Here is a 17,200-nt window from a genome sequence, read left to right as displayed (position 1 = left end):
CCCCTGAAGTGCCTTATGCTCATAAGAGAACTAGCCAGGGAAAAATTCGCTTAAAAATATCAGCCTTGCCCTTTAAACTAGGACGTGCATTAAACCTACTGCGCGTCTGTGCTAAAGCCTTGTGTCCCTGCTCACTCATACAACAGAATTCGGGTGTTTGGGGATTACTGGGCTGTGGTCTCCAGAACCTCACTTCTTCCACCAGACCAGTAACTAGGCCACAGCAGCACAGGACCGGATGGGGAAGACAGGCCACAGAGCGCCAATGACTTGGTGCCCAACAAATTCTGAGCTCTCCTACAAAGCCCAAGACCCACATGCGCTCTCTGCTTCTTGGCACTACGTTGGCAGTGGGGTATGGGCCCTGGCTAAGCCTTCCTTCGGAGTATCCATCGTGCCCAGGGATTAAAGAGAGCCCACGCAGACCTGGACCCTGATTTCTCTGGTGTCACCACCTCAGGTTTCATTTTCAAATGTAGTCTCTAACCCTTCTGGTTGCCAGCTGAGAGTGGATGCAGTACTGCCTGCCAGAAGGGGCAAACAGTTTGAAGCAGAATTGGAAGCTGCTCCGTTTGTCTCCACGCCGTGTTAACTCTGAAGCCTACCAATCACATCTCTGCATTGTTAATCTTAGAGTTAAACCATCCAGCTGAGGTGCCGAATCCAGGGTTTGTTTTTTTAATAGTGGCAGATATTAGGGGGACAATCATAGGATTGTAGGACTGGAAGGGCCCTTGAGGGGTCTAGTCCATTCCCCCGCACCCATGGCAGGACTAAGTACGATGTAGAGCAGTGGTGGACAACCTGTGGCCTGTCAGGGTAATCCGCTGGCGGGCCGCGAGAAGTTTGTTTACATTGACCGTCCGCAGGCACGGCCGCCCACAGCTCCCACTGGCCGCGGTTTGCCGTTCCTGGCCAATGAGAGCTGTGGGAAGCAGCACAGGCCGCAGGGACATGCTGGCCACCGCTTCCCACAGCTCCCATTGGCCAGTAACGGCAAACCGCAGCAACTGGGAGCTATGGGCGGCCGGTCAATGTAAACAAACTGTCTCACAGCCCACCAGCAGATTACCCTCATGGGTCGCGTGCAGCCTGTGGGCTGAGGTTGCCCACCACTGATGTAGATCATCCCTGACAGGTGTTTGTCTAACCTGCTCTTAAAACCTCCAATGGCAGAGATTCCACAACTTCCCTGAGCAATTTATTCCAGGATGTCAAGGTGGAGAATAAAATTCAAGCACCACTGCACCTCCCAAAATGTTATATCAGGCCCTGCACCACAGAGGGAAGGAGGAAAGAGGGAGGCCCTACAGGACTTCGCTCATGACCCTCCTGGTAACTATGATGGTATACCCAGGTCCTCACACAGGGTAGTTTTCACAGGGTAGACTGGACAGTTGGGCAAACACATTAGCCAGTTCTTGGCTTGTCAAAAAATTAGACGAGTCCCATCTTTCCCCCACCCTGTACTTCACTGCAAGCTGAACCTAGCTTCTGCAGTAAGATCCCTACAGCAGCTTCATCCAAATTAAACATGGAGGTTATTGAATAAATATGAAAAAATAATCAGCAAATTGGAGATGGGTAAACTGAGGCAAAGAGCACATCTTGCTCAAGCCCCTGAGTCAAAGTCAGAACCCAGGAGTTCTTCACACCCGGTCCTGTAGAGGTGTTCCCTCATTTTGCTCTTCAGGGTTTAACCTCTGCATTCGGGTGGCAGGGCTGATTCGTGCATCTTTCACCGTATGAGTTAAGAGACAAACAATTGAATCAATGTAACTCCCCAGTGCGGATGCAGATTAAAGGTGTTTCTCAGTATAGCTGATTCTCGTAATTAGATCGGCACCTTTGTAGTGGTCTAACTCCATCCACTCTAAGGGCTTGCGCTGATGAAACTGAATCAGTTTCTAAACCAGTAGTTAAATCAGCCCAAGAGCTGTACAGAGCGGTCTTAATTAAGAACCTCAGCCTGCACTCCTCCGCACCTTTCCTCCTGCAGTTTAGCTGCTTAGGGCCAGGGTTTGCAGGTGGATCCATGTGGATAGACCCTGTGCCCACATGGGCCCAGCTGAAGTCAATGGACCTTTACACACCATGTGAGTTCACCTGCTTGGATCCAGATAAGAGATTTTAAGGCCAGAAGGAACCCTTTGATCACCTAATCTGACCTCCTAATAACTCGTGCTTGGCTGAAGCATCTTGAAGAAAGCCCTCCAAGCTGGATTTACAGATCAAGAGGTGGAGAATCCCCCACTTCCCTTGAGAGTTTATGGTTAATCGCTTTCCCTCCCCCAGTTTGCACCTTATTTCCCATTGGAATTTGTCAGGCTTTAACTTCCAGGCATTGGTTTTTGTTCTTTCTCTGCTAGATTAACGAGCCTGTTAGTACCCAGTATTTTCTTCCCATTAAGGTACTTATACACAGCGGGGTCCTGGTCTGTGGCTAGAGCTCCTAGGTCCTACAGTAATAAATAACTTTAATCAAGTCACCTCAATCTTTTTGATACACCCAACAGACGTGTTCCTTAAATCTCTTATCGTGAGGCATTCTCTCCAGCCCTCGAGTGATGTGTGGCCCTTCCCGGCACCCGCTCCAGTTCTTCACCATGCTTTTAAGTGTTACAGAATCTGGGCCTTACATGTTTAGCTCTTTGATGCAGGGTTAGCAAAGTACTGTATAGATCATATTTGGTGCTATACAAATCGTACAGACATCACCTGTAGCTCTCTTAAAAACAGGAGCATTGGACTGCTTCAGGGCTTGGAAAGCCTCCCCTTTAACCAGCAAATTATGATTGTGGTGAAGTGCCGAGAGGGAGACTGCAAATTTCAGCTCCTTTGATCATAAGGCAAACTGCAGCTAGAACCTTTATTACAAGAGAGAATTGGTACTTGAACAGAAATCACGCTGCCATTAAATTAAGCATGAGAATGACAGATATTGTCAGAGGATCCCCCAGACAAAGCCTGCGGTTTCCAGGCTCTTCTCAATACACAGGATAGATTTCAACAGCTCTCAGTGGCCCTCATCCAGAGCTGGCCCACGAGAGAAGAGATTCATGTCTCATGGAATCTTCAGAAACCCTTTCAAAATGAGGAGGAGATGCTGCCTGGTGGCAGAACTCCCAATTCCAAGTGTGGCACCACCTTAATGAAAACATCTCTATTCCCAGCACAACAGTTAAAGGTGACCAGCAAAGGGGCAAAAATGAGGTTGGGCCCTGCTTTTGCTTCTTTATTATACATAAAAAACACCTACAAGTTTTTCCCCTTGCTCTCACTGAACATTCAGGGTTTGTCAAACTCTTCCCCCGACCCCCAGAAGACTGTACGGGTGGCTGGAGAACTGTATGGCATTGGAAACCTGACGGAGAAGGGAAGCGATTGTTATTCACAGTTCTGAATGCTGGGCTCTCTGGTTTTGTCAACACAAATTTAGCTCAACTGGCTAGCCCAGCAAAGAGAAGAGCTCTTTTTGTGGAAGAGTCAACATCCTTAAATTAAGTTTAGGAAGCCTACAAGCCACTTCTGAGCCCTGCAACACTAGCAAACCCAGGGAAGACAAAAGTTGAAATGTCTTAGGTTAAAACAAGCAGAAAAAAAATTATATAAAAATCCCCTTTTAGGCCATCTTTAAATATCATCATAAAGCAGCAAAAGAGGCACGTGTCCAATTTTTATCCCTGGCAAGTCACCTTTAAAAGCCGCAGGAGCAGAGTGCACCAGTGCTTGCCAGGCTCACAGACACACCGTGGTCTTGGCCTCTGTGTCCGGATCACGAATACGCAAGTTGTAACGAGCGAGCGAGTTGCGTCACCAGCTCTCTCCATCAGTGGCAAGTTTCCAGACAGAAATGTTTTGGAATTCAAGAGTTTGGTTATTTTTTGAAATCATAGCTGTATGCAAACCCCCAGTTAGACACCACGTGTGTTCCTCCTGCCCTCAGACAAACTACGCCCCACAAAGGCTTTTGGCTTTAAATAAGAACAGATGGCAATGCCCCACATCATGGTCTCTGAACACAATCCATGGTTCGCGGAGGCTGCCGCCCTCCTTAAACTCAATTTGAACAGAACCACCTCCTTGTCAGCAAGTCCCAGGGGATGATCGGAGAGGTATAAAAAGGCAATCTCCTGCATTTGCACCACCAGAGGCGTCGAGCGCGCAAGTTTGACACGGCAGCTGCCTCTGGGCGTTGCACAGATTATACATGCCTACCAAAATCCCTTGGAGAGAAGTGGGGGGGGGGGGTTTTCACTGGAGACCCAGGGACAGCGCTGATGTTCACACCCAGCTGGGGTCTTCCCTTCGGCTTTGTCACAGTTCATGTCGGCCGCGGAGGGGGTCAATACATCTTTTGTCGACTGGGCAGGATGGCCTCCTTGATGAAGGAGAAGATGATGAGGATGCCGGAGCGCTTACCCCTCTTCCCCTTGGTGAAGTAGTTCGATACCACGTCATCTGTGGAGACAGGGAGCACGGGCCAATAAGATCAAATCCAGCAAATATTGCACCACGAGCTCTATGAAAAATCATTCGGTCTTGGGAAAAGAAGAGTCCCTTTTAAAGTCTTAGGCCTGGTCTACACTGGGGGGGTGGAATTGACCTAAGATGCGCAACTTCAGCTACGAGAATAGCGTATCTTAGGTCGACTTACCTCGCGTCCTCACGGGGCGGGGTCGACGGCCGTCGCTCCCCCGTCGACTCCGCTTCCGCCTCTCGCTGCGGTGGAGTACAGGAGTCGACGGCAGAGCAATCGGGGATCGATTTATCGCGCTTACACTAGACACGATAAATCGATCCCCGATAGATCCATCACTTAGATAGCTTCTGCTGGACGCCCAAGTTTTGCCCAACTGGAAGCAACAGCAGCTACTTGTTAGCTACTCAGGGGGATCTAATACAGCTACATTTCATAAGATGGAATAACCTTCCCGAACTCTTCATCAGCAGATCTCAAAGCGCTCCACAGTCTTTAGTGTATTTATCCTCACAACGCCCCCGTGAGACAGCGAAATAGCCCCGTTTTACAGCTGGGGCACCCAGGCACAAGAGAAGCGAAGTGACTGGACAAGATCACACGGGAAGTTTGTGAACATACAACTGAACCCAGGTCTCCCGAGTCCTAGGCTAGTGCCCTAACCACTGGGCAATCCTTCCTCATCTTTGACATGGGGGCCTAGTTCACAAAGACCACAAGGCCCCAGCAGGACTGCTGGCATTGCCAGACCGCTCCTTAATAGGAATTCTAAGTATATATCCTGCCCGGTTTTAAATGCCTTCCGCCCCACTATCTAGCCCTTCAGATCATGTGGGATGTGTGGTCTCCACAAGTCACACCCTCTGGGGTCGAGGGGAGGGTAACAACTGAGTATTGGCTTGAGCTGGTTCCCAGAACATCAAACACACGCACCTCCAGGCTGCACCGTAGAAGGTAGGACGTTCTCTCCGGCCGACAAGGACACAAAAAATGCAAAGGGAATTAACCACAAGCAGAATGTGAAGTAGGCAAGAACCTGCAGGTGAAACATGAGAGGCAGTGAGAGACCAAGCTACCATCAAATCACAACAGACTCACTGCAGCAGCTGCAGCTAACAATCCGGAATCGTCAGTTACCTAACCGCTAGGTTTCCACGTGGACATTTCTCCTGGGGCAGAAGCCCACAAACTAGCAGCATCTTGGTAGTCAAATCCAAGGATGGCAAAAATGGCGTTTCAGACATTTTAGAGGGTAGGAAGGAAGGGGGAAGAAATGCTCTGAGTGCCAAACAGGCTGCATCCCATGGGCTCAGACAGGAACCTTTCCCTGCTTCTGTCTCATCTGACAACCTGCCATGCCGGGGGGGGGGGGGGGGGAAGCAGATATGGAGAAAGCTGAAGTAAGATCAGACTAGTAGGTAACAGCTCTCCGAGGTGGAGCCTGGTTCTCCACTAGATCTCTACAATAACCCTCTGGCCAGAACTAGCACGCACACATCTTTATTTAGCTGTGTAGAAACCATTAGGTTAAATTCAGGTCTTGTCTACCCCAGAATACTCTAGGATGTCTGGTGAACTGGGAGGTTTCATGCAGGAGATGCCAAGATAGTGAAACCAGATTGCACCAGAGGGGAAGGGATTTTTATATGGACTGTTTAAAACTCTTCGGTTTGTCTTTTGTTAACCCCTATTCAACTCAAAACACTTGGGAGAAAGGCTCTGTGAAGGATTCAACCCCCCCCACGCCCCCCCCTTTATTTAGGCTGAGGAAGCACGAAATCCACATTTCTGGATCCTCCAGAGAGTCCTCTGGCAAAAAACATCCCCCAAAGAACCCAAAAGTGAAGACTCGACATTCCTGATATGGAAAAAACAAGCAGAAAAAAATACTTGGAGAAGTCCTGAGAGAAAACACTGTCAGGGCATCTTTAATAGGGCCAAAGGAGGGGAAGCCCCCAAATTGGGGACAGCTATTTTTCCTTGGCAGGTCACCTCTGACCTCCCTTCTCTTCTCCTCTCCTCCCACCAGCACTCCACTCAGCTCCAAAGTCTATAAAGGCTTAAAGAGATGCTTCTCCCGAATGGTCTCTTACCTCTGAGAACGGGTAATACTCGTCAGCAAAGTACTGGAACGCTAAGTAGTGGTTCAATATAACCAGCACTGCCAAAGGAAAGGAGAGAGTGACTTGCCAGGTTTAAAGCAAAACCCATCGCCCCGTTTATTTTTCAGGCTCACTGAAGTGAGGCACCTTCCCTGACCGCAGGGCCCTGGAAAACAGTCCTATAAAAGCCATCCGAGATACAATCATACCGTTACTTTGCCCCCAGCAATGGATCCAACACAAAGTCAATATCTTACTACCGCCAGGATAACCCCTCTCGTCACAACGCAAATCTCTCTGATGACAAAGGGAGTGCAGTCCAAGTGGGCAGAGCAGACAGTTAGGACACCTGAGTTCTTTGCCACTTAGTGTGTGTGACAACGGGCACGCTTCTCTGTTGGGGAATTCCTGGAGGAAGAGACTAGCATCCGTAAGGCTCTAGGCCACACAATAGTTGAAGACAGTCACGTCCAACTACCGCTGCTGCACAAGGGGAGTTTTAAGTGGGGCGGAATAGCAGGCCACGTTGGAAGGCGGCCAGGAAAGAGGGTTTAACACCTCTAGCTCTTGCAAGAAGCGTCACCAGCTTTTTAAGAGCCAGGAGGGGTCAGAACTTGGTTTTATGTCTGGTTCAAAAGACAGCATTGCCACCAGCACAGCGCCCCCTAGCGCCACACCTGGGCACTGCTCCCGGACTGACTCAGAGTAGCGACTCCACCTTCTGGAGCACCAACACCACTTCCTACAGTCCCTTGGAGAGCTCCTATGCAAGAACAGAGCCGACCCTATCCTGCACACACGCAGCAATCTGAGAGGATCAAACCACAAGGTGGTTGGGCTTGTAGGACACCTGGAATGCCAAACTCCGGATGACATGCCAGTGGAGAACTGCTCTCCTTTTCAGGAAGCAGATAAACTCACATTAGACACAAAGTGTCACTAAAAATTATTTAGAACTAAAGGGGTTTTTTTAATCATATACACAGAGCTCTCTAGAACATACACAGGAACGCCAAGAGGTCACGCCAGGAGTCGTTTAAGTAATTCAGTGCTACTGAAATCATTTAAATCTCCCTAGCTGCTGATACACCAATGGTCCAGCTAGTCCAGTGTCTTACCTAGATGAAGCTTGTCCCAGCATAGCAGACAAGTACAATGAGGCAATATCAGAGCTGCAGCTTCAGACTTGCATAGCTTCTAGGAAGCACAGTGTATGAAGTAGAGGGTCCAACTAGGGTGCTGGTGTTGGAAGATCATAGCTCAGTACTGCTCCATTGTTTCCGAGCGGTCCCATCTCTGTCTAATGTCTCTTATAGGTTGTGGTAAGCTCCTTGGGACATGGACTGCCTTTTTGTTGTGTCTGTACAGCAGCTGGCCCAATGGGGCCCTGGTCTACGACTGGGGGTTCCTAGTGTGATGTTGTGTAGCAAGAACGATAACCAGGAGCACACTACTGTTACAATCACTAACGTATCACTACCGTTGCACAACTGCAATAAATCTGATACAAAGTACGTCACGTAAGGTATCAATGGAAAGGTTGCCATCTGCTAAGTACGATGATCCTGTTTACATGCATGTATCATCTCTGCATCGGACGTTATGAATATTGGCGGTGTATTTGTATCTCAGACATGTGTTGTGTTCGTGGGTGACACCCCCCAGCCCAATTTACATTCAGACTAGCCATCGCTGGTTGGTCAGCCATGGAAAGGCATCAGCTCTTCAAAGAGCCCTTCCCGGGGACGCCTCAGTGTGGAGCCGATGGCTACCCCTCTGATTCAGCAAAGCATGTAAGAACATGTGAGCTAAGACTCCATCTTTTACAGTGACTTTCCATGCCCATGTGAGCCTGTGTTCCACACTGGCCAGGAACTTTCCATTCACATGAACTGAGCTAGAAATTGCAAGCTATGCCATCACTGCTCTGTTTTCCTTCCTGTTTCTCATCTCTGGACTGTGATTTTTCTAAGGAAGCTTGGAACAAAGGACCGAATGACCCTCTACCTGCTTGGGTGAAGCAGAGATTTATTACAAGCCAGCAAATTGAACATCACTCCTATGACCCTTAGTTAGAGACTCTGGAAATCAACTGTAATGTATATGACTCTTTTAACCATTTAACAACTCTCTTCTTTTCTTTCTAGGTTATTAAACCTTTAGTTTTTAGTTACAAAAGGATTGGCATCAGTGTGATTTTGGGGTAAGATCTGAGATAGATATTGACCTGGAGAAGTGGCTGATCCTTTGAGACTGGAAGAACTTTACATACAATGAATCTGGTTCTCAGTATCCTCATCGTAAAGACCAGATGTCTGGGTGGGGATAAGGGCTGGATTGCTTAGGGGATTGTGTTTTAGCTTCTTGATAAGCAGTGTGGTGATATAGAAGCTCATTTTGTTCCTGGTTTGGTGAATGTAATGTTAGAATAGCCACCAGTTTGGGATGTGTCTGCCCTATCATTATCAGTCTGTCCTGAATTTGGCATTCTCAGCTGTGACCCACACCAGGCCGGTTCACACCTAGGTGCTATACTAATGCAAATAATAAATAATAATAATGAGAATTTGTTTAACTTTCTTTTTAGTTCAAGAACTCGGTCAAGTTAAAAATCCTTTACCTGCATTACTAACAGCTTAGATTATTAGACTAAAATCATTTTAACCATCTGAATTTACCATTCCTCAGTGACTGTTTCCCTTTCCTTGTACTTCACTCAGACTGGATAGGAAACTAACTGGTCAGTTTTGTTTTCTCCTGTGCTGGCAGGACAGTTGTTAATTAATCATACAACTTGGCCCATCGACAGCATCTTCCACCGGAGCAGCTCAAGGAGCCTTCTAACCAGCCTCCCGGGGGACAAAGAAATGTTACCATGCCCAGCTGGGGAGCCTGAGGAACAGATGGCAAAGGACTTGCCCAAGATCACTCAGGAAGTCTGTAGCACTGCTGGGAACAGAATCCAGGAGGCTGTAGAGGTAGCCCACAGCACAAGGAATGTTGAAATCCAAACATTAACACCCACTGATTTAAATTCAACAAGGCGTTTCTTTTCCTGTGCGATTCTCTCAAATGATTTCTTTTAAATTCCCACATAAAATCCTGATCCCAGGCCTGAGCGACTTCGCCATGCTCCTTTCCTTTTCCCCGTCGGCCCCTAACAACCACATGGGGTGTATTTTACATCTAGTAGGAAAAATTCTGGAGTGATGGGGTTATAGTCTCTCCTGGCACTGCTATAAGAGCACACGCACTATCCTAGTGCACATTCTTTCCCAAAACGTTTCCAGTTTGCTTTTAAAAATATATTTGCCTTTTACCAAATATACCTCCCACAGAGCACCTGATGAGCACCAGGACTTCTGATCCTTAAGTATAAAGCAGCATCTCCTACAAGTGCAGTACTTATAGGCTGATAGCCCGGTCTGGTGGGTAGAGCAGACCCTCAGTTCTGGTTCCACCTGTCATTGCCGTGTAACTCTGGGCAAGTTACTCCAGGAAGGAAGAACAGACTTGAACATAAGAACGGCCAGACTGAGTCAGACCAAAGGTCCATCTAGCCCAGTGTCCTGTCTTCTGACAGTGGCCAATGCCAGGTGCCCCAGAGGGAATGAACAGAGCAGGGAATCATCAAGTGATCCAGCCCCTGTTGCCCATTCCCAGTTTCTGGCAAACAGAGGCTACGGACACCATCCCTACCCATCCTGGCTAATAGCCATTAATGGATCTATCCTCCATGAATTCATCTAGTTCTTTTTTGAACCCTGGTATAGTCTTGGCCTTCACAACATCCTCTGGCAAAAAGTTCTACAGGTTGACTGTGCACTGTGTGAAGAAATACTTCCTTTTATGTGTTTTAAACCTGCTGCCTATTCATTTCATTTGGTGACCCCTAGTTCTTGTGTTATGAGAAGGAGTAAATAACACTTCCCATTTACTTTCTCCATATAAGTCATGAATTTATAGACCTCAGTCATATCCCCCCCTTAGTTGTCCCTTTTCCAAGCTGAAAAGTCCGAGTCTTAATAATCTCTCCTCATACGGCAGCCGTTCCATACCACTAATCATTTTTGTTGTCCTTTTCTGACCGTTTCCAATTCCAGTATATCTTTTTTGAGATGGGGCGAACAGATCTGCACTCAGTATTGCAGATGTGGGTGTACCGTGGATTTATATAGAGGCTATATGATATTTTCTGTCGTCTTATCTATCCCTTGCTTAATGATGCCCAGCATTCTATTCGCTTTTCTGACTGTTGCTGCACATTGAGTGTAAGCGACAGGATTTGAGGGTAAGACACAGGACGGAAAGCCAGTACATCTGTGTTCTGTTCGCGGCTTTGCCACTGGCTATCCACCTCTGCCTGTGCTTTATAATCCCCAGATGCAAGGTGCTGAACTAAGTTCAACATACTTGATTAGCACAGCACTTGCTAATGCCGCAGGATGTGTTGCAAAAGACTCAAATGTCTGGTACTAGCTGGCCCAGAGACACAGCTGAACCTGTGGTGGAGACAGCAGAAGCTCTTGAGGTGGTCTCCCGCCACCCTCTCAAATGCCTGTCCCCTCCCCAGCAGCACACAATCCCCCTGCTCCCCAAAGGCAGTCACTCACCGCACGACAGTATAAAGTTTGGCGATGTCAGCATGATGAAAGGGAACGTCTGCAGCAGGCCGAAATAGACCAGGTTGGTGAAGAGGCCCACGCCCACCATGAAGCCAGGAAAGCGTTCAAAGAGGTACAGGCCTACAAGCACCGCTGTAGAGAACTGAAACAGAGAAACGCCCCAGCCCACAGTTAATCCAGACTCTCTATCACGTACGCCCCCTGGCAAGCAGAGGAGTTGCAAGTGCTCAGTTCATCCAAGGTCAGGCCCAGAGACAGCTGTGTGACCTGTGATTGCTCTACAACATGCCTGTGGCTATCTGGGTGACATCTGATGGCCTATTACATACAGATCCGGCCAGAGCTCATGGTCCGTTCTGGCCTTAAACTCTATGGGACTATGAATGTCTCCAGGACGTCTCGTGGCATCTTCAGATCACACTACGTTTCAGCTGCTGCAAGTATCAGTGATCTTACGCTACCAAGGGGACTTGCTGATGTTACCCCCCTCGCTGATCCCCACCTTGAAGGCCTTTTGGAGCGGCTCTCTAAATCGTCCCTTTCCCCTCGGACATGCAGGCTCCGCTCCTCCGTTTAAGAGGTCAGGATGCATGGACTCAGATGTCCCTTTCGGTCCTGCCCTAGAGGATCAGCCAAGCAAAGGGAGTTTCTCTAGGGGCACAGTGCTTCAGAAGCACCTTCCCTGGAGGCAGGAGCCCTCCACCGCTCATCTCTTAAGGCAGTATCTGCTGAGCAGCATGGGGTAACGGCTAGAGCACCGGGCTGGGACCTCAGGAGACCTGTGTTCTAGTTATGACTCTGCCGCTGGCCTACAGGTGATTTTAGGCAAGTCCTTTGCCTTCTCTGTGACTCTGTAAAATGGGGTTAATGACTCACCTCCTTTGTAAAGTGCTTTGAGATCTACGGTGAAAAGGGCTGCATAAGAGGTGTGATTTTTTCACAGAATCATAGAACCACAGGGTGAGAAGGGACCGCAAGGGTCATCTAGTCTAACCCCCGGCAAGATGCAGGATTTGTTGTGTCTATCCCATCCCAGACCGACGGCTCCAGCCTCCTTTTGAAACCCTCCAGTGAAGGAGCTTCCACAACCCCCCGAGGTGTCTGTTCCACTGTCCTATAGTGAGGAAGTTTGTTCTGAGATTTCATCTCAACCTGCGGTGCTGGAGTTTGAACCCATCTCATCCTGCCATCTGTGGCAAGAGAGAACAACTATTCTCCATCTTTCTTATGGCAGCCTTTCAAGTAATTGAAGACCGCTATCATGTCCCCCCACAATCTCCTCTTTTCCAAACTAAACACACCCAGTTCCTTCAGCCTTTGCGGAGATGTCTGAAACAGGCTCGGCACCTGGGTCGCTTAACCATTTAAACCACGTACACGCCTGGCAACCCACCCTACTACCTTCCATCCCAATCTGGCAGCACAATCATGGGATTGGGAGCCAGGAACTACCAAATTCTAATCCCAGCTCCTTGTGACACTTGGATGAGTCACTTGGCATCCGTGCCTCAGTTTCCCCATCTGGGGATCAAACCTGTCTTGCAGGGGGGTTGGGCGTGTTAATCCCCTCCATCTCTCCAGGAGGAGTGGAGCTGGAGGCCATTGTTATTTTCTCCCCACGGCTAGCCCTAATGCAGAGGGTCCCCAAGTTTCTGTTCCCTCCCATGGCAGCCTGGAAAGCAGGGAGCACGGCTCCTCCCTCCTAACCATCTCAGCAGCCCCAGGAGGAGGGAGGAAGGCAGGGCTGTGCAGTTCTCTCCCTGAGGAGTTTGGCTGCAGTCCCCAGCTGGCTGTTCTGCAAGCCTGTGTATTGTGGCAGGCAGATCCCTGACCGCCCAGAGCCCCTTATTTTTATACATTCATGATCCTTGTTGCTTCCTCATTCTAGGCACTGACTGTGAACAGTTCCTTTTGTGGGCTGGTGCTTCCGAGAGCCATCGGCTTTGCCCTTTGCCAGATTATATGGGGTTGATGGTTTTACCTGGGCAGTTGAGCCCTAAAATTGTAACATTCTGCATTGATTTTACTGCCTGGCCTTCACAGGCTAACTGAGAGGAGACTTGGGCTAGTAAAGGTTCATGGGCTAGTACATGTCTAAGTGGTCCTTCAAAGATAATCTAATCTACCTCCCCGCCACCGCAGGACTGTTATGAGCACAAACAGCCAGAGACTTACCCAGATCATGTATTTGATTATTCTGCTAGTAGCTACGGTGTATTCTTCTATTAGCTCCGCCAGATAGTAGAGGCCAGCGGCTAGAAGGGAAACAAAGGGGTTATTTCAGGCTCAGACTCTCACTGCAGCTCACAGCCAATGAGACTGGTCATTTCGAGTGGATTTCAGCCCCACAGATTCACGTTCACAAACTCCAAAAGCACTGGAAGCCTTGTAGCCGTTTCCAAGACATTGTGGCCTGGACTTTCAGAGCCAGGCGCTAATCGGAGGGGCCTCCATTTTTGGCTGCCTAACTTGAGTAACATTGGCCTGGTTTTCACGGGTGCTGGGCAGTGGACTTCATTTGAAAAGCTGGATCTGCGTATCCAGGAAAAACAGCGACAACATTACTGCGGGGCAGATCAAGCGACTTGGACCTGATGGGCTGGAAGTCGGTCGTGATCAGCCCGTTGTGGGGTGCTGAGCAGATGCAGAACAGCTGACAATCCCTGCCCTAAGAGCTAACAACCGAAAGGCGAGACGCACCAGATGGGTGAAACAATTTACAAGCAGAGCAACCCAAATGGGATTTTAAGCACAGACTAGGTGTGCCTGCGATCTGCAGCCAATCAATACCAACGATCACAGTTACAGCTGGTCTTGCAGTTTCACCTGGAGGTTCTTCAGACCCCATCTAAACTGTTGGGTGGTGTCACTGGGCACTGTGAAACAGCTGCTTGCCTTCCATCCAGAGGTGGATGCATTTCAGTGATGGGGGAGGCATGATCCAGGGTGGATACAAATCAATGATTTTTTTTAAATAAATAAATAAAAAGATTTTTTTTTATTTAAATCGAATTTTTTTGATAAAATGCTTTTTGAGGGGGAAAAACCTATCTAAAGATAGTTTTAATTAAGATACATTATAGCTCAAAGATATCTCATCATGGAATAGGGATTATAAATTCTAATTCTATAGTATGAGACAATATATTCATGTAATGTTTAAGAAAAGTTTTGTAAATGAGTTCCAATGGTTCATGGATTAGGGACCCAATTTTATGGGGCTTCAGGGGCTTCTGTACAGATTATTTAGGTTAATCTTTCTAGCTACCCAGTGGGACTCAGTGCTCAGTCTAGAAGATACCATCAGAGATGCTTAGTTTTGCAGTTCTCAAACTGTGGATTTGTGTCTCCAGAGATAACATGCTTGTTAACAGCAAAAATGTTTTAAATAAATAAATATAGAGGTGGGAAATAACAGACCTCTATTGTCCCTCTGCAAATTTGTGTACACTGAGTCAATCCCTTACCTCTCTCTAAAAGTGCAAAGTTTCAAAAAGTTCAATGAATAGAAGATTGTTGGGGGCAGAATAGATCTGGACAAGGAGAAGAAGTCTGGAGATAAATGTGAGAAGGGAGGGACAGGCAGTAGAAACAAAAGTGAAACTGTTCGAGCAGCATATTCCAGAAATTTTGAGCTCTTTCTGAGTGTAGCCTTCATTGATTTGAGATCTACCATACCATTCTCTCACTAGAAGGGAAAACCTATAATGGCAGCAGGCCGTAAAAGAGACCCTGCTTGGGAATAAGAACCAATTCAAGAAATATGTTTGCTGATGATGTTTTAAAGAAAGTCACACCAGTGAACTGGTGGAAGTCACTTAAGCACTTGGATTCAGAGACTGTTGAAGTGATAATCTCACTTTTAACAGCAGTAGCTTCTTCTGCAAGAAATTGAGAAATCGTTTGGACCTGAAAAAGCCAGAAAGCTTGTTTTCTTTTCCAGATTATGAACAAACAGGAAAATGAAGGTGAAGACAACTGAGTTAGCTGCAGAAGCCAATATTTTAAGTTTCTCATGTTGACATGGCTGACATAGTGGATTTAATTTTTGTTTTTTTAAATATTTAATTTAACTATTTTAGTTAAAAACAATTTTAACAAAAACAAACCTGACTTTAAAAAACTTGAATGTTTAATTCAAAAATTCATATGCTTGTTTTGTTAAAATATTATATGTTTGCTGTTGAAGAAAAAAATCCAGAATACATAACGTTGTTGTTTTAGTTAAATAAATCAATTTAAATGTCTGTCTGGTGATGTTCTCCTCCTAATAAAACATGGCAAGAAAATCCTCCAAATATTAATGATTAACCTGTTGAATTGGAGATATTTATGAAGTCACTGGGAGGTGAACTATCTGCTTCAATTACCTTTGGTAAATGAAATAACCAAACAATCATTCATTTTCTGATATAGCTGTAAAACTAATCTGAAAAGTTTTCAAAATAAATCACTTTTTAAAAATGTGTAGTGTGTACCTTCTAAAAATGAAACCTACGTCTATCTCTGAGTTGTGAAGAATATGGTTATAACAGTTAAGGTTATAACCACCACCAAGAACGCACTTCTATGTAGAAAACCATGATTAAATCGAGTCTTCCTGACTAGTCATTTAAATCAAATCCACCCTGGCATGATCCCTAAACTCTTTCAGATGAGAGGTCCTAGAGAGCTATTAGTGTCATTATTTAGTATGGTCGTAATCACGGGCCACTAACCGAATGGGGCCCACTTACGGCAGGCACAGGACAAACACATAAGCAGAAAAAGTCCCTGCTCCAGAGAGCTTACAATCTCTGGGGAACAAAACATGGGGCCAACACATCAGATAATCCCAGAGATGAGAGATGGAAATAGCCCGTTGTAGCAGCCAGTTCCACCCTGACCAGGGCAGGGCTGGTCCCATCAATAAAATTCCTGTTACTTTGTCCAGTCTTCTGCGTCCCATATTTTTGCTGGTTCCTTTAGCGACCCTGTGGCCTGTTGCTATTTTTCAGCTCCCCTTTGAACCAGATGGTTTGCAGACAAAGCTGCGGCTGTGAGAAAAGCGCATCCCCGGGCCCTTGGACATGGTAAGCGAGATTGTTCCGGTCTCGGGGTGGCCTTGGGAAACGTCTGTCCTAACACTATGGCTCCCTGGAATTCGCTCCGAGTTGCCCCCTTGGGTTTCATTTGAGCTGGGCGAAGGTGCCAAGCCCTGAACACAGGAGTGGCTGCAGTACCAGTACAGCAAGCATAGCACAGGTGTCCCATCGCACTGTGCCAACCTGCCTCGCGGCTGGCATAGGGAACTACCCCGGGGGGGGCGAGAGGGCGTTTACCCTGCACCGCAGTATTAAGGGGCTGCTCAGAGGGGTGCGGCCAGAGGCACAGGGGGTCATGATGGGGGAGCTGCCCTCGGGGAACAGGAGCAATCACCCCAAAGGCAGGGCACAGCGCAGGCGTCCTGGAACCGGGTCAGCCACTGCCCTGACCACCTGCAGGGGACAGGCTGGGCACCCCATTCCTCCTCCCCCCGGCTGCACCTACCCTGGTTCCCCATCCCCACCCCAGCATCGGGGGCCTTTCCAGACCCCCCAGAACAAAGGCAGCCCTAGGCCTGAGACATCAACACCCCCCCCATCGCGCATCCCTGACTTGCCCCCATCTCTGCACCCCACACACACACTGCACAGCAAACCCCCCCCCCCCCCCCGGGGCCCCCGGGTAAGTCCCCTGGGCCCGGGGGGGGGGGGAGGGGGGGGGGGGGGGGGGGGGGCAAGGAACGGGCGGGTGGGGGGGGCCGGTCTGGGGGGGGGGGAATCAGGGTGGCAGGCTGGGGCCGGTCTGTCACTGAAGGCAGGGAAGGGGGCCGACGGGCCGGACCCACGGGGGGCCGGGAGGGAGGGATGGACGGGCCGGGATGGGCTCTCACCGATGGCCAGGGTGGGAGGAAGAGGGGACGGGCCGGAGGGGGATAGGACCGGGCGGAGGGGGGCCGGGCCGGAGGGGGG

The 17,200-nt window shown here is 48.3% G+C and overlaps 1 protein-coding gene across 1 annotated transcript; it reads right to left on the bottom strand.

Annotated features, from left to right (window-relative positions):
• Positions 1–2,837: 2,837 nt before the first annotated feature.
• Positions 2,838–17,146, bottom strand: TEX261 (testis expressed 261). Its single transcript, XM_034772001.1, has 6 exons — positions 17,122–17,146; positions 13,383–13,462; positions 11,196–11,349; positions 6,574–6,641; positions 5,414–5,516; positions 2,838–4,461 (listed from the first exon to the last, which is right to left on the bottom strand). Exons 2-6 carry the CDS (start codon positions 13,389–13,391, stop codon positions 4,346–4,348), a joined length of 450 nt encoding a protein of 149 aa, XP_034627892.1. The 5' UTR covers positions 13,392–13,462; positions 17,122–17,146; the 3' UTR covers positions 2,838–4,345.
• Positions 17,147–17,200: the final 54 nt, after the last annotated feature.

Source organism: Trachemys scripta, chromosome 5 (genome assembly GCF_013100865.1).
Source record: "Trachemys scripta elegans isolate TJP31775 chromosome 5, CAS_Tse_1.0, whole genome shotgun sequence".
In the NCBI taxonomy this organism is placed as follows: Eukaryota; Metazoa; Chordata; order Testudines; family Emydidae; genus Trachemys; species Trachemys scripta.
This window is presented reverse-complemented; position numbering and strand designations above follow the sequence as displayed.